This window comes from Podarcis tiliguerta (genome assembly GCF_965153285.1).
Source record: "Podarcis tiliguerta genome assembly, chromosome: Z".
NCBI classification, from domain to species: Eukaryota; Metazoa; Chordata; class Lepidosauria; order Squamata; family Lacertidae; genus Podarcis; species Podarcis tiliguerta.
The window spans coordinates 2,451,088-2,463,936 of NC_139553.1; the positions used below are offsets into that span (position 1 = coordinate 2,451,088).

The 12,849-nt window shown below is 48.9% G+C and overlaps 1 protein-coding gene across 16 annotated transcripts in view; it reads right to left on the bottom strand.

Moving 5' to 3' along the window:
• The window catches only part of DAB2IP (DAB2 interacting protein), a 312,170-nt gene that overhangs the window by 66,573 nt on the left and 232,748 nt on the right, over positions 1–12,849 (bottom strand). For all 16 annotated transcript variants that reach the window (XM_083422910.1, XM_083422907.1, XM_083422913.1 and 13 more), the window contains 2 exons: positions 7,025–7,178; positions 2,062–2,160 (listed from right to left, as the gene is read on the bottom strand). In XM_083422910.1, coding sequence (XP_083279036.1) covers positions 2,062–2,160; positions 7,025–7,168 — 243 coding nt within the window. In that variant the 5' untranslated portion in view covers positions 7,169–7,178. The remainder of the gene's footprint in view (positions 1–2,061; positions 2,161–7,024; positions 7,179–12,849) is intronic.

A 12,849-nucleotide genomic window follows, 5' to 3' on the forward strand; every position in this document is an offset into this window, starting at 1 on the left:
GTGGGTGAAGCAATTACCCGCTGCGAGAATTGGAAGAACGAACGGCTTCATTATTTGCAACGTGCTAGAACAGAAAACCAATCCTTAATTACATTTTTAACTTTTAAGGAAATTACTGGCTCCTGGGAATTTGCATAATAACCCCCGCTTATGCTCGTTTCCCAAATATCACTATGATTTCTTCTCTCGCTGGCACCAATTTGCAAGAAGAAAGGAGGGCTGAGAACCTGTCTCTCTCTCTGTCCTTCCCCCCCCCCCAAACTACACATGCTTCACTTTCTAAAAAACCTATTTCACCGCTTCCAATTTGGCAGCCAAGAGAGCCTCAAAATTAAAGGGAAAGGTGTGGGGAAGGGGGGCGCCCTAAGAGAAAAGAGAACAAATTGTAGACTAAAGAGAACTGTTCTGCAGGTGTTCCTTCCGCTGTGCCGCAAATTCTCCACTGGGCTTCAGCAATGGGATAGTACTGCTGGCTTTTCACATCAGGTACCAGGGACTGCAAATGCATAGACACAGCCCCAGACCCCCAGCCAGCAAGCAAAAACCCACCCTCTTTAAAAGGGGCAGAGTTTCGAAAGAAAAGGCAATGCCTATAAATGCGTGGGAGATCATACTTAAGGATTTGCATGAGCAAAAATGGTGGGCGGGTGAGAGGGAGGAACCTCTTGTGGGGCAGAAAGTTGCCCAAGCCTTGGTGCCTTTGACAACAATAATTATCTCAGCCTATGGCCAAGCTGGTTGGGACTTTGTGGGAGTTAGAGCGCAGAACGTTCAGGGACAAGGGGATGGTTCATTGCATATTGAATCCCACAACTCTCCCCTAGGGGAAACTTTATGAAAGTTAAATTTATGCATAATCCATGAATGACACAATTGCCAAAAATCACCATTTTAAAAAAGAACAAGAGGAAGTCACCTATGGGACTGGATTTTTTTTTTTTAATATTTTTACTGTATTTATATTCAGTGTTAGCTGCCCTGAGTCCCGAGTTGGCCGGGGAGGGAGGGGTATGTATGTATGTATGTATGTATGTATGTATGTATGAATGAATGTATGAATGAATGAATGAATAAATAAATACAGTGGTGCCCCGCAAGACGAACGCCTCGCAAAACGGAAAACCCGCTAGACGAAAGGGTTTTCCGTTTTGGAGGTGCTTCGCAGGATGAATTTGCTATGGGCTTGCTTCGCAAGACGAAAATGTCTTGCGATTCCTGGGGTCCCCCCCCCCTTTTCCCCAAGCCCCTAAGCCGCTTAACAGCTGTTCGCTAAGGCGCTTAACAGCTGATCGCTAAGCCGCTTAACAGCTGATCGCTAAGCCACTTAACAGCTGATCTAAGCCGCTAATCCCTTAAGCCTTTAATAGCTGCTAATAGCCGCTAAACCGCTAATAGCGCTAATCCGCTAATGGGCTTGCTTCACAAGACGAAAAAAACCGCAAGACAAAGAGACTCACGGAACGGATTCTTTCTGTCTTGCGAGGCACCACTGTAAGGCTACCACCTGTAGCCTGCACTACTCTTGGCAGTTATTTTAAGAGGAACCTGGATTGGTTCTGCCATCTATGGACACGTACCTGGGAATAAGAGCATAAAAGAGCCCTGAGGCTGGATCAGGCTGGTGGCCTGTCTAGTCCAGCATCCTGTTCTCTGAGTGGCCAGCCAGACACCTCTTGAGAAGCCCAAGGTCCTGAGTACAACAGCAACTCTGCCCACCTGCAATTCCCAGCAACTAACATTCAGGGGGCAGACTGCCTCCAACTATGGAAGCATAGCACAGCCATCAACTGAGGTCCAGGGAACCTGAAGCACCGCCTGAACTTGTGTATCACTCATTCACTAAGGTCATCCACAGGAGCGTCATTGTTCGCTCCCCTAGTTGGCAAGACTCATTTGAGTTTTATGGTGTCCTTGGCCCAGTCCTGTGGAACTCTCTGCCACTGGAGATTCCGCAGGAATGCCCAATCCTCTTTTAAAGCCAAGCAAGTTGATGACCACCACTGTGTCCTGAAGTTCTACAGTTTAACTATGTGCTGCATGAAGCTGCTGCTTAGCTGGTACCTTGTTCGGGTGCACAGCACGGCGCAGATTCTCCATCCACTTGTCCCTCTCTGCTGCAGAGCGGCAGGAAAAGCATTTGCTCCCGGACGATGTCGTCACCTGGAAGAGAAGAAAGAAGCGAGAGTTTCTTGCAAGCTGACCCAACCTTAGGAGCCACGTATCTCTGGGCTATGTGCCATCCTTGTAAGACCCTGCCCTACATTGTCCTTTTTAAAAATAAACAAATTAATTTTATTAAATGTTACAAAAAAAATGAATAGAAAAAAGAAATAGAAACAATACACAACCATACATAAAAACATTTTATCTACACAATTTTCCAGAATGCAAACTAGAAAAGAAGAAAGACAAAAGATAGAAGAAGGAAACAAGAAAAAAATGAAAAGAAAAAATACTTTTCATAATCAATTATCCCAAATTCATTTTTGGTCAGTTGCAACAAGGCAAAATTGTCACCAGAAGGGAGTTGCTTCCCTGGATGTGTATTTTAATGAGCTGAACAGAGTGTGTATGACTTTACCAGTGCTTATCTTACATTTTGCCTGCTATTTTGTTAATGTTGTTAATATCGTTTTATAGATTATTAATGCTGTATTGATTTGTCAACCATAGAACACGACTTTTGCTTTAATTCTGACGCTTAGTTTATTTCTTCAGTTGTTGCTTTGTTAACAGTGTTTTATGGCTTGTAATTGCTTCACTGATGATTTGTTAATTATTCCATATGATTTATGCTGTGCTTGTGATGTTCTGTTATGCTCTGCCATGCTACTGTTAGCTATTGTTTGTGAGCCACTTTGGGATTCCTTAGAATGAATAGCGGCACAGGAATACAATAAATCAAATCAAATATCAAACCACTGCATGTCCCAGCTTGGGGAAAGGAAGCAGACAGCTGATCAGATGGTTAACGAAGGAGGAGTCAGGGTCTGGGGCCACGACGTAGGAAATCATGAGGCTGGCACACAAGGAGAGCTGGTGGGAGACTGAGAACAAGACCCCCAAACCCACATGGCCAATGGGTGGCCAGTGAATGAATGAATGAACAAACGAGCTGTGAGGTGGAAAAGGCTGGGTGTATTAAAGTCTGAGGGTCTCGCAGTGACTTCATAACTGAGAGTTGTGGACTTGGACCTCCCCAGTCCTAGTTGGACACTCTAACCCAGGTGTGGGGAACCTCAGGCCCCAGGGCCCCAAATGCAGCCCTCCTGCTCTGTCTACCCCTTTGAACATTTCATGCCTAGCTGGATTAGGTCCATTAAAGCTTCTGTGGATGGAGGACAGAGAGGAGTGACTAGCGGGAAACGGCATCTATCGCCCCACCTCCACTATTGCCTCTGGCCCCACCTACCCCTGGCAGGTGGCCCCAGGAAGGCTGCCCAGAAATGAATGCAGCCCTCGGGCTTGAAAGGTGTGGCCCCCCATGCTGCTCTAACGTCTGCACCATCTTCAAATATCTCAAGGGCTGTCACATGGAGCAAGCTTGTTTTCTCCAGTTCTGGAGGGTAGGACTTGAACCCATGGCTTCAAGTTAAAAGAAAGGAGATTGTGACTAAACATCAAGAAGAGTTTTCTGACAGTAAGGGTTGTACGACAGGGAACGGACTCTCTTGGGAAGTTGTGGACTTGCCATCATTGGAGGTTCTAAAGCAGTGGGCAGATGGCCATCTGTCATGGATGCTTTTGCTGTGGTTCCCACATTGCAGGGGGTCAGACTAGATGGCCCTTGGGGTCCCTTCAAATTATACAATTCTATGATCCATTATGTTTCCAACAATGTCACCACTTTTGTGTGTGTGGTTTTGATCAATAATATAAACACTTTAACTTATATTGGGATTGTGTTTTAGTCAAAAAGCTTTGGAATTTGGTTTATAAGGAAATATGCGGACTGTATCTTGCCCGACATCGATTCTGTAAGATATTTTTGACGAAGGCAAAACCATCCTATCATCACAAGAGATGCTCCAACCAGCCAACAACAGTACACAAAAAAGAAGTGTAGATGAGAGGAAGCTGCACACACAAAATACATACAGAGATGAAAATAGTATCTTGCCCAAAAATTCACCTTTAAGATCACAACGATGTGGCAGATGGCACAAGCCAGGGAGAAAGAAATGGGGGGGGGGGGGGACAGAAATATAAATTGATCCCTGCAGGGGTTGGGCTAGATGACCCTCGGGTTCCCTTCCAATTCTGCAATTCTGTGACTCTTGGGTGTACAATGGAAAATCTGAAACAGCACGACGGGAGAGGGGAGAAAGCTCTTTCACATGCCCAGGTACCACATAGATTAGGCACATTATGCAATGGGCGGGGAAGCCCCAGTAATATGCATACTGTAATGAAGCCCAGGGTGTTATGTGTGTTTTATTTATTAATAAAGTTTTTAAAAATACAGGTATTAGTTTGCCAGGACAAAATTCAATTAGTGCAGTGAGGAGGGAGGAAATCATTAGTTTCTCAAATCTAACTCATTTTGCCTCATTATCCTTGTTCCATGGGTGGGTGGCTCTTTCTAGAGCAGGCAAAATAACTCTGCAATTTTTGCTTGCCGCCTGAAACGAAAGCAAGGTAGAGAGGAAAGTCTGGAAGGTGTTTCTGCTGCAAGCCAAGCGCCTTATTGAAATGCAGAGCCCAGCCTCTCTCAAGGACAGTCGTGAGGGTGGCATGGAGAAGCAAGAGGCAGGGAGGCGCTAATGGCAGCGGTGACATTATGCTTGTGATACCAGGGCGGGGGAGAGCTGTGGCTCAGCAGTGAAGCACCTGCTTGGCATGCAGAAGGAACCCGGTGTAATCCCCAGGTCTGGAAAGGACCCCTGCCTGTGACCTGGGAGACCCAGATAGGCCAAGGGCTCGTCTTGGTGGAAGGCAGGGCTTTTTCAGCCATAACTCAATGGAAATCAGTTCCGGCACCTCTCAGGTGAGAACCATTGCCATTGTAAGAAAACAAGGGAGGCGCTAATGGTGAGTTCCACCACCTCTTTTTCTAGAAAAATAGTACTGGTGGAAGACAACTTCATTGGATGCTGCTACATCAGCCTGTTACTTGGAAGCACGACGGCTCAAATCTTGGTCCATTTTGTGGGTGACAACCATAGCTGAATGGTATACAGAAGATGCTTTTAATGCAGAAGGGCCCCAAGGTACAATTCCCCACTGGCATCTCCAGGTAGGTAAAGGTAAAGGGACCCTTGACCATTAGGTCCAGTCGTGGCTGACTCTGGGGTTGGGGCGCTCATCTCGCTCTATAGGCCGAGGGAGCCGGCGTACAGCTTCCGGGTCATGTGGCCAGCATGACTAAGCCACTTCTGGCAAACAAGAGCAGCGCACGGAAATGCGGTTTACCTTCCCACCGGAGCGGTACCTATTTATCTACTTGCACTTTGAGGTGCTTTCGAACTGCTAGGTGGGCAGGAGCAGGGACCGAGCAACGGGAGCTCATCCCGTCGCAGGGATTCGAACCGCCGACCTTCTGATCGGCAAGGCCTAGGCTCTGTGGTGTAACTCACAGCGCCACCCACGTCCCTGCATCTCCAGTTAGGGCTGGGTAAAGACTTTGTTCTGAAACGCTGGAGAGCTATTGCTTCCAGCCAGTGTAACACTGAGACGGAGGGATCAATGTTTGACTTCCTGTCTTCCTGTGGAGCAATGCGCTCACCTCTGGAGGTGGCAGGGGGCAGCAGGAGGCTGAGAGTGATGGGAGGGAAGGCTGGAGGCTACTGTGTGTCCTCATAAGTCAGGGCAAGCTTGTGGGTGGAAAGAGCAGGCAGAAATCCTGCAACCCAGATAAATTATGCAAACGGAGGCATCTGCATGGATGCGTTTTGCAAAGTTCGGAGGACAGCGGAAGGTGCAGTGCGACAAAGCTCTGCAACTGGACCTTACCTCGGGAAAGAGTTCTGCTCACTGCACCCTCCCATCACCAAAAGGCTCCCCCCACGCAGCCCCAAACACACACCATGTGCCAAACAGTCAGACTGCCTGCGCCCTCCCGGCGTTGCATGCACAATCAAGGAGATGCCAGGACTTGAACCTGGGACCTTCTGCATGCAAAGCAGATTCTCTGTCACTCTACAGTCCTTCACCATATTCAATCGGACCACTGGCCCATCTAGGCCTACACTGCCTGCACTGACAGGCAGTAGCAGCCTACCCTGAGATGCTGGTGGTTGAACGCAGGGCCTTCTGCAAGCAATGTCTGATGATCAAACATTGAGCTATGGCCTCGGGTCAGACCATTTCTCCACCTAGCTCAGTCCTGGGGGTCCACAGGCACATGTCGAAGACAGGCACCCAATTTCACCCTGGTGTGGGAGGATCACGCCTCTGTCCTCAAGGCAGGGAAAGCACAGCAGCAAGATGTGCCTCCAGCCCCAGGCTCCCTATTCCTCAGAACAATTCCTGCCACCCCCATCCTGCCCAGATGCCTTTGGTGTGTCAGGTTAACTTTGCTGTTCCTCCCCATGAGGTTGTTTTCCAGGACGTCAGTTCAATTTTGTCCATTCCTGATGCTTTTCCTTGAGTGTAAGACCATCAACTGGGGACGCAGGTGGTGCTGTGGGTTAAACCACAGAGCCTAGGACTTGCCGATCGGAAGGTCGGCGGTTCGAATCCCCATGACGGGGTGAGCTCCTGTTGCTTAAGGGAAATGTACAAGTCTGTGAGGGCAGGGACTGTCTCGTTCTGATTCTATGCAAGCCGCCCAGGCAGGCTTTTCAGATGGAAAGTGGGGTACAACCCCCCCACACCCGGCCCCGTGATAAAGCAAGCAATACATAAGTGATTGCTATGGCACAAAATGAACATAAAAGCAACCCTGTTGGGTCAGGCCAAAGGTCCGCTGAGTCCAACCTCCTGCTTCCCACAGGGGTCAAACTCTCAGGACTGCACACCCACCCACTCTGAAAGCAGGGCATCCGGCCAGCAGCCTTCCTGGGTGTCAATGGGTGCACCTTACCTCGAAGCAGAAATCCTGCCCCAGGATGCTGCTATGAACAGGCTTAATGACCACTTCTTCCTCCATGCTGAGATCCAGGGCCTCCACAGCGCTACTTGGACTGAGCAGTGACTCGTGGGAGCGAGATTCCTTCAGCCTGGGCATTAGATGGGATCTGGAGGGGGAGGAAGGCAAGAACAGTGAGGATCAGAGCCACACCCTTCCAGCACCACGGAAAGGACCAAGCGCCGCTTTCCACAATAGCCCTTGAAAAAAGAAGTGCCCGATTGGACCAACAGCACATCTGGATTGTATTTAGGAATATAACAACCTGTCTCACTATTTATCAAATTTCTATACCACCCATCATCCGAGGGTCAGTTTACAATACCAAAACACAAAAACATGTACATTGTACCTGGTCAGACCATTGGTCCCATCCTGCTCAGTATTGTTTACCCCAGGCTTCCCTAACCTCGGTCCTCCAAATGTTTTGAGACTACAATTCCCATCATCCCTGACCACTGGTCCTGCTAGCTAGGGATCATGGGAGTTGTAGGCCAAAAACATCTGGAGGGCCGAGGTTGAGGAAGCCTGGTTTACCCTGACGGGCAGTAGCTCAATATTGTCCACCAGGCTCTCCTGGATTTCCGGCAGGGGGTCTGTCTCAGCCCCACCTGGAGAGGCTAGCGGGGCTCAAACCGGCGACCTTCCCTGATCTACAGCCCTTCCCACCTATACAGGTCCCCAAAGTTGCTCACAAGTGCAATAAAACAAGATAAAACAATAGGATTGGGTTTAAAACCAATAAGGAAGAACAACAAGCAATCAGCACCATTGTAAACCAAGACTCTGAGGATCAGAGATTTTAAATAGAGATTTTAAATAGAAGCCTGCTAACACATTAAATAGAAGCCTGCTAACTCAAAAAAAAGTTCGACAACTTTGGTTGGCCCTCATGGCTCTTCACTTCACCAAATCTGGCCCTCTTTGGAAAAAAGTTTGGACACCACTGTATCTAATGAAACGCGTTGGCCATACAGTGGATGCTCGGGTTGTGAATGTGATCCATGCGGGATGCATGTTCGCAACCCGCAGCATTCACAACCCGCAGCAGCGCGTCTGCGCACACACGGGTTGCAATTTGATGCTTCTGTGCATGCACAAAGTGCAATTTAGCGCTTCTGCGCATGCGAGACCGCCAAAAGCCGGAACTAACCCATTCCGGTACTTCCGGGTTTCGGCGGGTGAGTAACCTGAAAAAAACGCAACCTGAAGCGGCTGTAACCCGAGGTATGACTGTATTAAGGGCTTGAGAGAGCACCTTGGTGGGGCTGTATGGGGTTTGCAGGTCACAAACTAGGGTGCCTCCCGGTGCACCCTTGCGTTTAAGCATTAGCCAGGTAGCCACAGGTAACCCAGAATTGCATATGTGCAGGTGAGTGAGCACACAGAGAAGGGAAGAGCACTACGTCCTCTCTGGCAGCAGGAAGGTGTGTGTGCTCCACTGGGCTAGCAAACATGTTTGCAGGCTACTAACCTTCTTGGGCTCACGGTCAAGGCTGACTGAATGGGACCTTTGGTCGTGCGAGATCAAGCAGGGAATTCAGGGAAAGGAAAGGCAGATTTGAGAGGATCGGCAACAGCTGGTAGGAACTCGCTCCAGAGAGAGAGGTGTGTCAGGCACCTTGATTATTCAGCTTCCGGCAAATGCCTTTTGACACTTGAGGAGTGCATATTTTTTAGAACACACCTTATTTTCTGTGATTGTAGGCTGTTTTAAACAGTTTCTAATGCTGTGTTTTAGTGCTGCAACCTGCCCCGTGACCTTAAGATAAAGGGCGGGTAATTAATAATGATAATAATTTTACATTCTTGGGTTTGAATGAAAATCTGCTGAAGATTGTTGTGTGATCCTTTCCCGCCCACAGACAAGGAAAGGAAGCCGGCTCCAGAACATTTCCCGCCCCTCGTTTCTTTGGACAATGATGGGAATAATTTTAAGTCAGCCACAACAATGCAGCAAGGACAGAATGGGCATTGTTGAGGTCCCAGAGCAGCTTAAAAGAAAACAAATACTCGGGGTGTCTTGGAAAAGAGCAAAGACGCAGGGTAAATGAAAACCTCCCTGCAGATAGTGACAAAAGCCAGTGTAGATATTCACAACCATCTGTTTCCCCCCTCATCCCTCCCTTGGATCATTGGAATGGGTTGTAAACTTGAAATTAGGGCTCCAGGGATGATGCAGGAAGTTGAAGGCACCCCATAAGGAGGAAGGGAACACCCGGCAAGAACAGAACTTTATGGAAGAGCCATAGCTCAGTGGTGGAACACCTGTTTTGCATGCAGAAGGCCCCATACACACAAAATTAAGATGCCAAGTACCATCAGCACATCTGCGTTCCTATTTTCTTATTCCCCAAATGTCTATTCTATTCTATTCTATTCTATTCTATTCTATTCTATTCTATTCTATTCTATTCTATTCTATTCTAGTATTGCATTGCATTGCATTGCATTGCATTGCATTGCATTGCATTTCCACCCCACCTTTTTTCTGAAGCTGGCATATGTTAGGTAAAGGTAAAGGTAAAGGGACCCCTGACCATTAAGTTCAGTTATGACCGACTCTGGGGTTGCGGCGCTCATTTCACTTTATTGGCCGAGGGAGCCGGCATACAGCTTCTGGGTCATGTGGCCAGCATGACTAAGCCGCTTCTGGCGAACCAGAGCAGCGCACGGAAACGCCGTTTACCTTCCCGCCGGAGTGGTACCTATTGATCTACTTGCACTTTGACGTGCTTTTGAACTGCTAGGTTGGCAAGAGCAGGGACCGAGCAACGGGAGCTCACACCATCGCGGGGATTCGAACCACCAACCTTCTGATCGGCAAGTCCTAGGCTCTGTGGTTTAACCCACAGCGCCACCCACATCCCTATGTGTTAGGTACTTCCTCTCATTTAATCCCCACAGCAACCCTGTGAGGTAGGTTAGACTGAGAGGCTGCGACTGGCCCCCAAGGCCCTACAGTCAGCTTCCCGGCTGAATGGAGATTTGAACCCTGGTCTCCCAGGTCCTAATCCAACGCTCTAACCACCACACCACACTGGATCTCTCTTCCAGACGGGAAACCCTTTCAATAAGACCACATGCATCAAAAGAGAAGAAGGGAGCATAGCGTTTTTTGCTTCCAGACAATTGGCTGTGCCCAGATACAAACTGCACCAGCTAATTAAATCAATCCATTGCCTTTTCTTAATAATAAGGGTTCCTATGGCACATCCGTGTCCTTGGCACTTGCAAAGTATAGAACAGGTCTCTGCTGAAAGAGATTTACAATCCAGAAACTGATGTGGGGACACAATGGAAACGGAAGAAGCATGGAGGCTTGGGATGTTGTGTTGTGTGGAGGGAGAGGTAGAAGAAGGTTCTGCGTCTATAGAAGTCCCAAGTTCTTAGGTTGGGCTAAAGTATGGCTCTCCTAGGGTGAAACTGGGCAACGCTTCTTCATCAGATGATGCAACTCTATTATTTAAGCTGGGTACTGAGCAATCATTAAATATTATCATTATTATTAATTGCATTTATATCCCACCTTTTCCCCTCCAAGGCGCTCAAGGCAGCTTACATGGTCCTCCCCCTCCTCAGTTTAATTCTCACAACCACCCTGTGAGGTAGGCTGGGCTGAGAAGCCAGCTCAAGGTCACACCAGAGAACTTCATGGCCCAACAGGGATTTGAACCCTGGGCTCCCATGTCCTAGTCAGAAATGCTAACCACTACACCATTCTGGATTCTGACACCTCTCTATTGTACATGCAGAAGGGAAAGGAGATAGCTCCATGGCCCCAGGGAGCCTACAGTTTAAAGTTTGACAGCTCAGACACTGGGAGCTGACGCTTTGAGTGTGGAAGGTCCCCCCCCCCCAAAAAAAAAAATTCAATTCTCAGCAAGTCTGGGGAAGGGCTGGCAAAGACCAACATACCTTAAATTCCATGGAAGGCTATAGCTCAGTGGCAGAGCCCATGTTTGCCTACAGAAGGTCCCAGCCCCAATTTCTAAAATCCCCTGCCTGAAAAACCCCAGGGAATATCTGCTGTTAGTGTCCATGCAGGCAGCTACCAACGCTCCAAAAGGCCGTTGCAGGAGAGGCGCAAAGGGGTTAAGCTTTTGGGGATGCTGCTTTCTCCGGAACAGAGATCAGCCCTGTCCCCCCCTCCCCTCCCCAAGCCTCACCAAAAGGGACTTCCATCGCCGCCCCATCACCGCCTCGCAGCTGTGGCCTGGCATGGAACATCTGCTGCGGGAGAAGTCAGGCGCGAGCTGGGCACCTCCTATTCTGTGCCGAAAAAGCTTGAGAAAAGGAAAAACTGAACGGGGAGGGGGGGTCTCTCCCACTGCTCCCAACCACCTGGTTCCCCCCTCCTCGCCCATCCCACCTCCTTTCCCCTCCTCTGGCCCCCGCTCAGCATCGCCAAAGCAGCAGAGGCACACAAACACACACTGTGAGCTTTGAGCTTGATCTGGCTCCCGCGGCTGCTGATTGGCTGCTCTGTAGCTGGGGAAGGGAGCCACAGCTGCCGAAAATGTCAACATCCGTGCGCTTGTGAGCAAGCAAATGAGCACCCGCTGCGCACTGTGAGGAACGCGGAGGAGCGGTGCCATGGACCCCGCAGTTTAGGGCCTGGGACAAGTGGTGAGGTGGTGTCAGATTGGTGGTCCAAAGAGATCTCCCCAAAAGCAGATAGATGTAAGAAAAGCCTGGCTGCTAGATCATGCCCGTGGCCCACCTCACCCAGGATCCTGTTCTCACAACGGCCAACCAGATCATCCAGTTGTAAACTTAGGATCCCCAAAGAGTCATCCAGTCCAACCCCTGCAATGCAGGAGTCACAGGAAAGGAATCACTAAGAGGTGGCCATGCAACCGTCGTGTCAAAACCTCCAGTACGTTTCCGAGCACAATTCAAAGTGTTGGTGCTGACCTTTAAAGCCCTAAACGGCCTCGATCCAGTATATCTGAAGGAGCGTCTCCACCCCCATCGTTCTGCCCAGACACTGAGGTCCAGCTCCGAGGGCCTTCTGGCGATACCCTCCCTACAAGAAGTGAGGTTACAGGGAACCAAGCAGAGGGCCTTCTCGGTAGTGGCGCCCGCCCTGTGGAACGCCCTCCCACTAGATGTCAAAGAGAAGAACAACTACCAGACTTTTAGAAGACATCTGAAGGCAGCCCTGTTTAGGGAAGCTTTTAATGTTTGATGCATTACTGTATTTTAATGTTTTGCTGGAAGCCGCCCAGAATGGCTGGGGAAACCCAGCCAGATGGGCGGGGTATAAATAATAAATTATTATTATCATTATTATTATTACTCCAAGGAAGGAGAGCCCACCACTGCAGGCAGTCTGCTGCAAGGGCTTGTGGGAAAATCTCAAGCGGAACCTGAGCGCAACGAGACCCCTTCTCCCCTCTGGCTTCCAGCAACTGGTGTCCAGGCAGAGCATAGCCCTCCTGGCTAGTGGACGTTGGTAGCCCCACTCCTCCATGATTTTGTCATCCAAGTTGGTCACCATCACGGCCTGCTTGGGGAGGGAGTCCCGCAGTTTTAATTAGGCGCTGAGTGAAGAAGTCATTCCTTTTATCTGTCCTGAATCTTACAACATTCAGCTTCATCGGATGTCCACAAAGTCTAGTGTTATATAAATTTAATAAACGGTAACGATGATTAAATAAATAAATTAAGTAATCCTCCAAAGTGAAGGGAGGGGGGCTTTGTCTGGGCTTCATGGAAGGGTCCTATTTCCTAGCTCTAGAGCAGAGGTCAGCAATTTTTTTCAGCAGGGGGAGGGT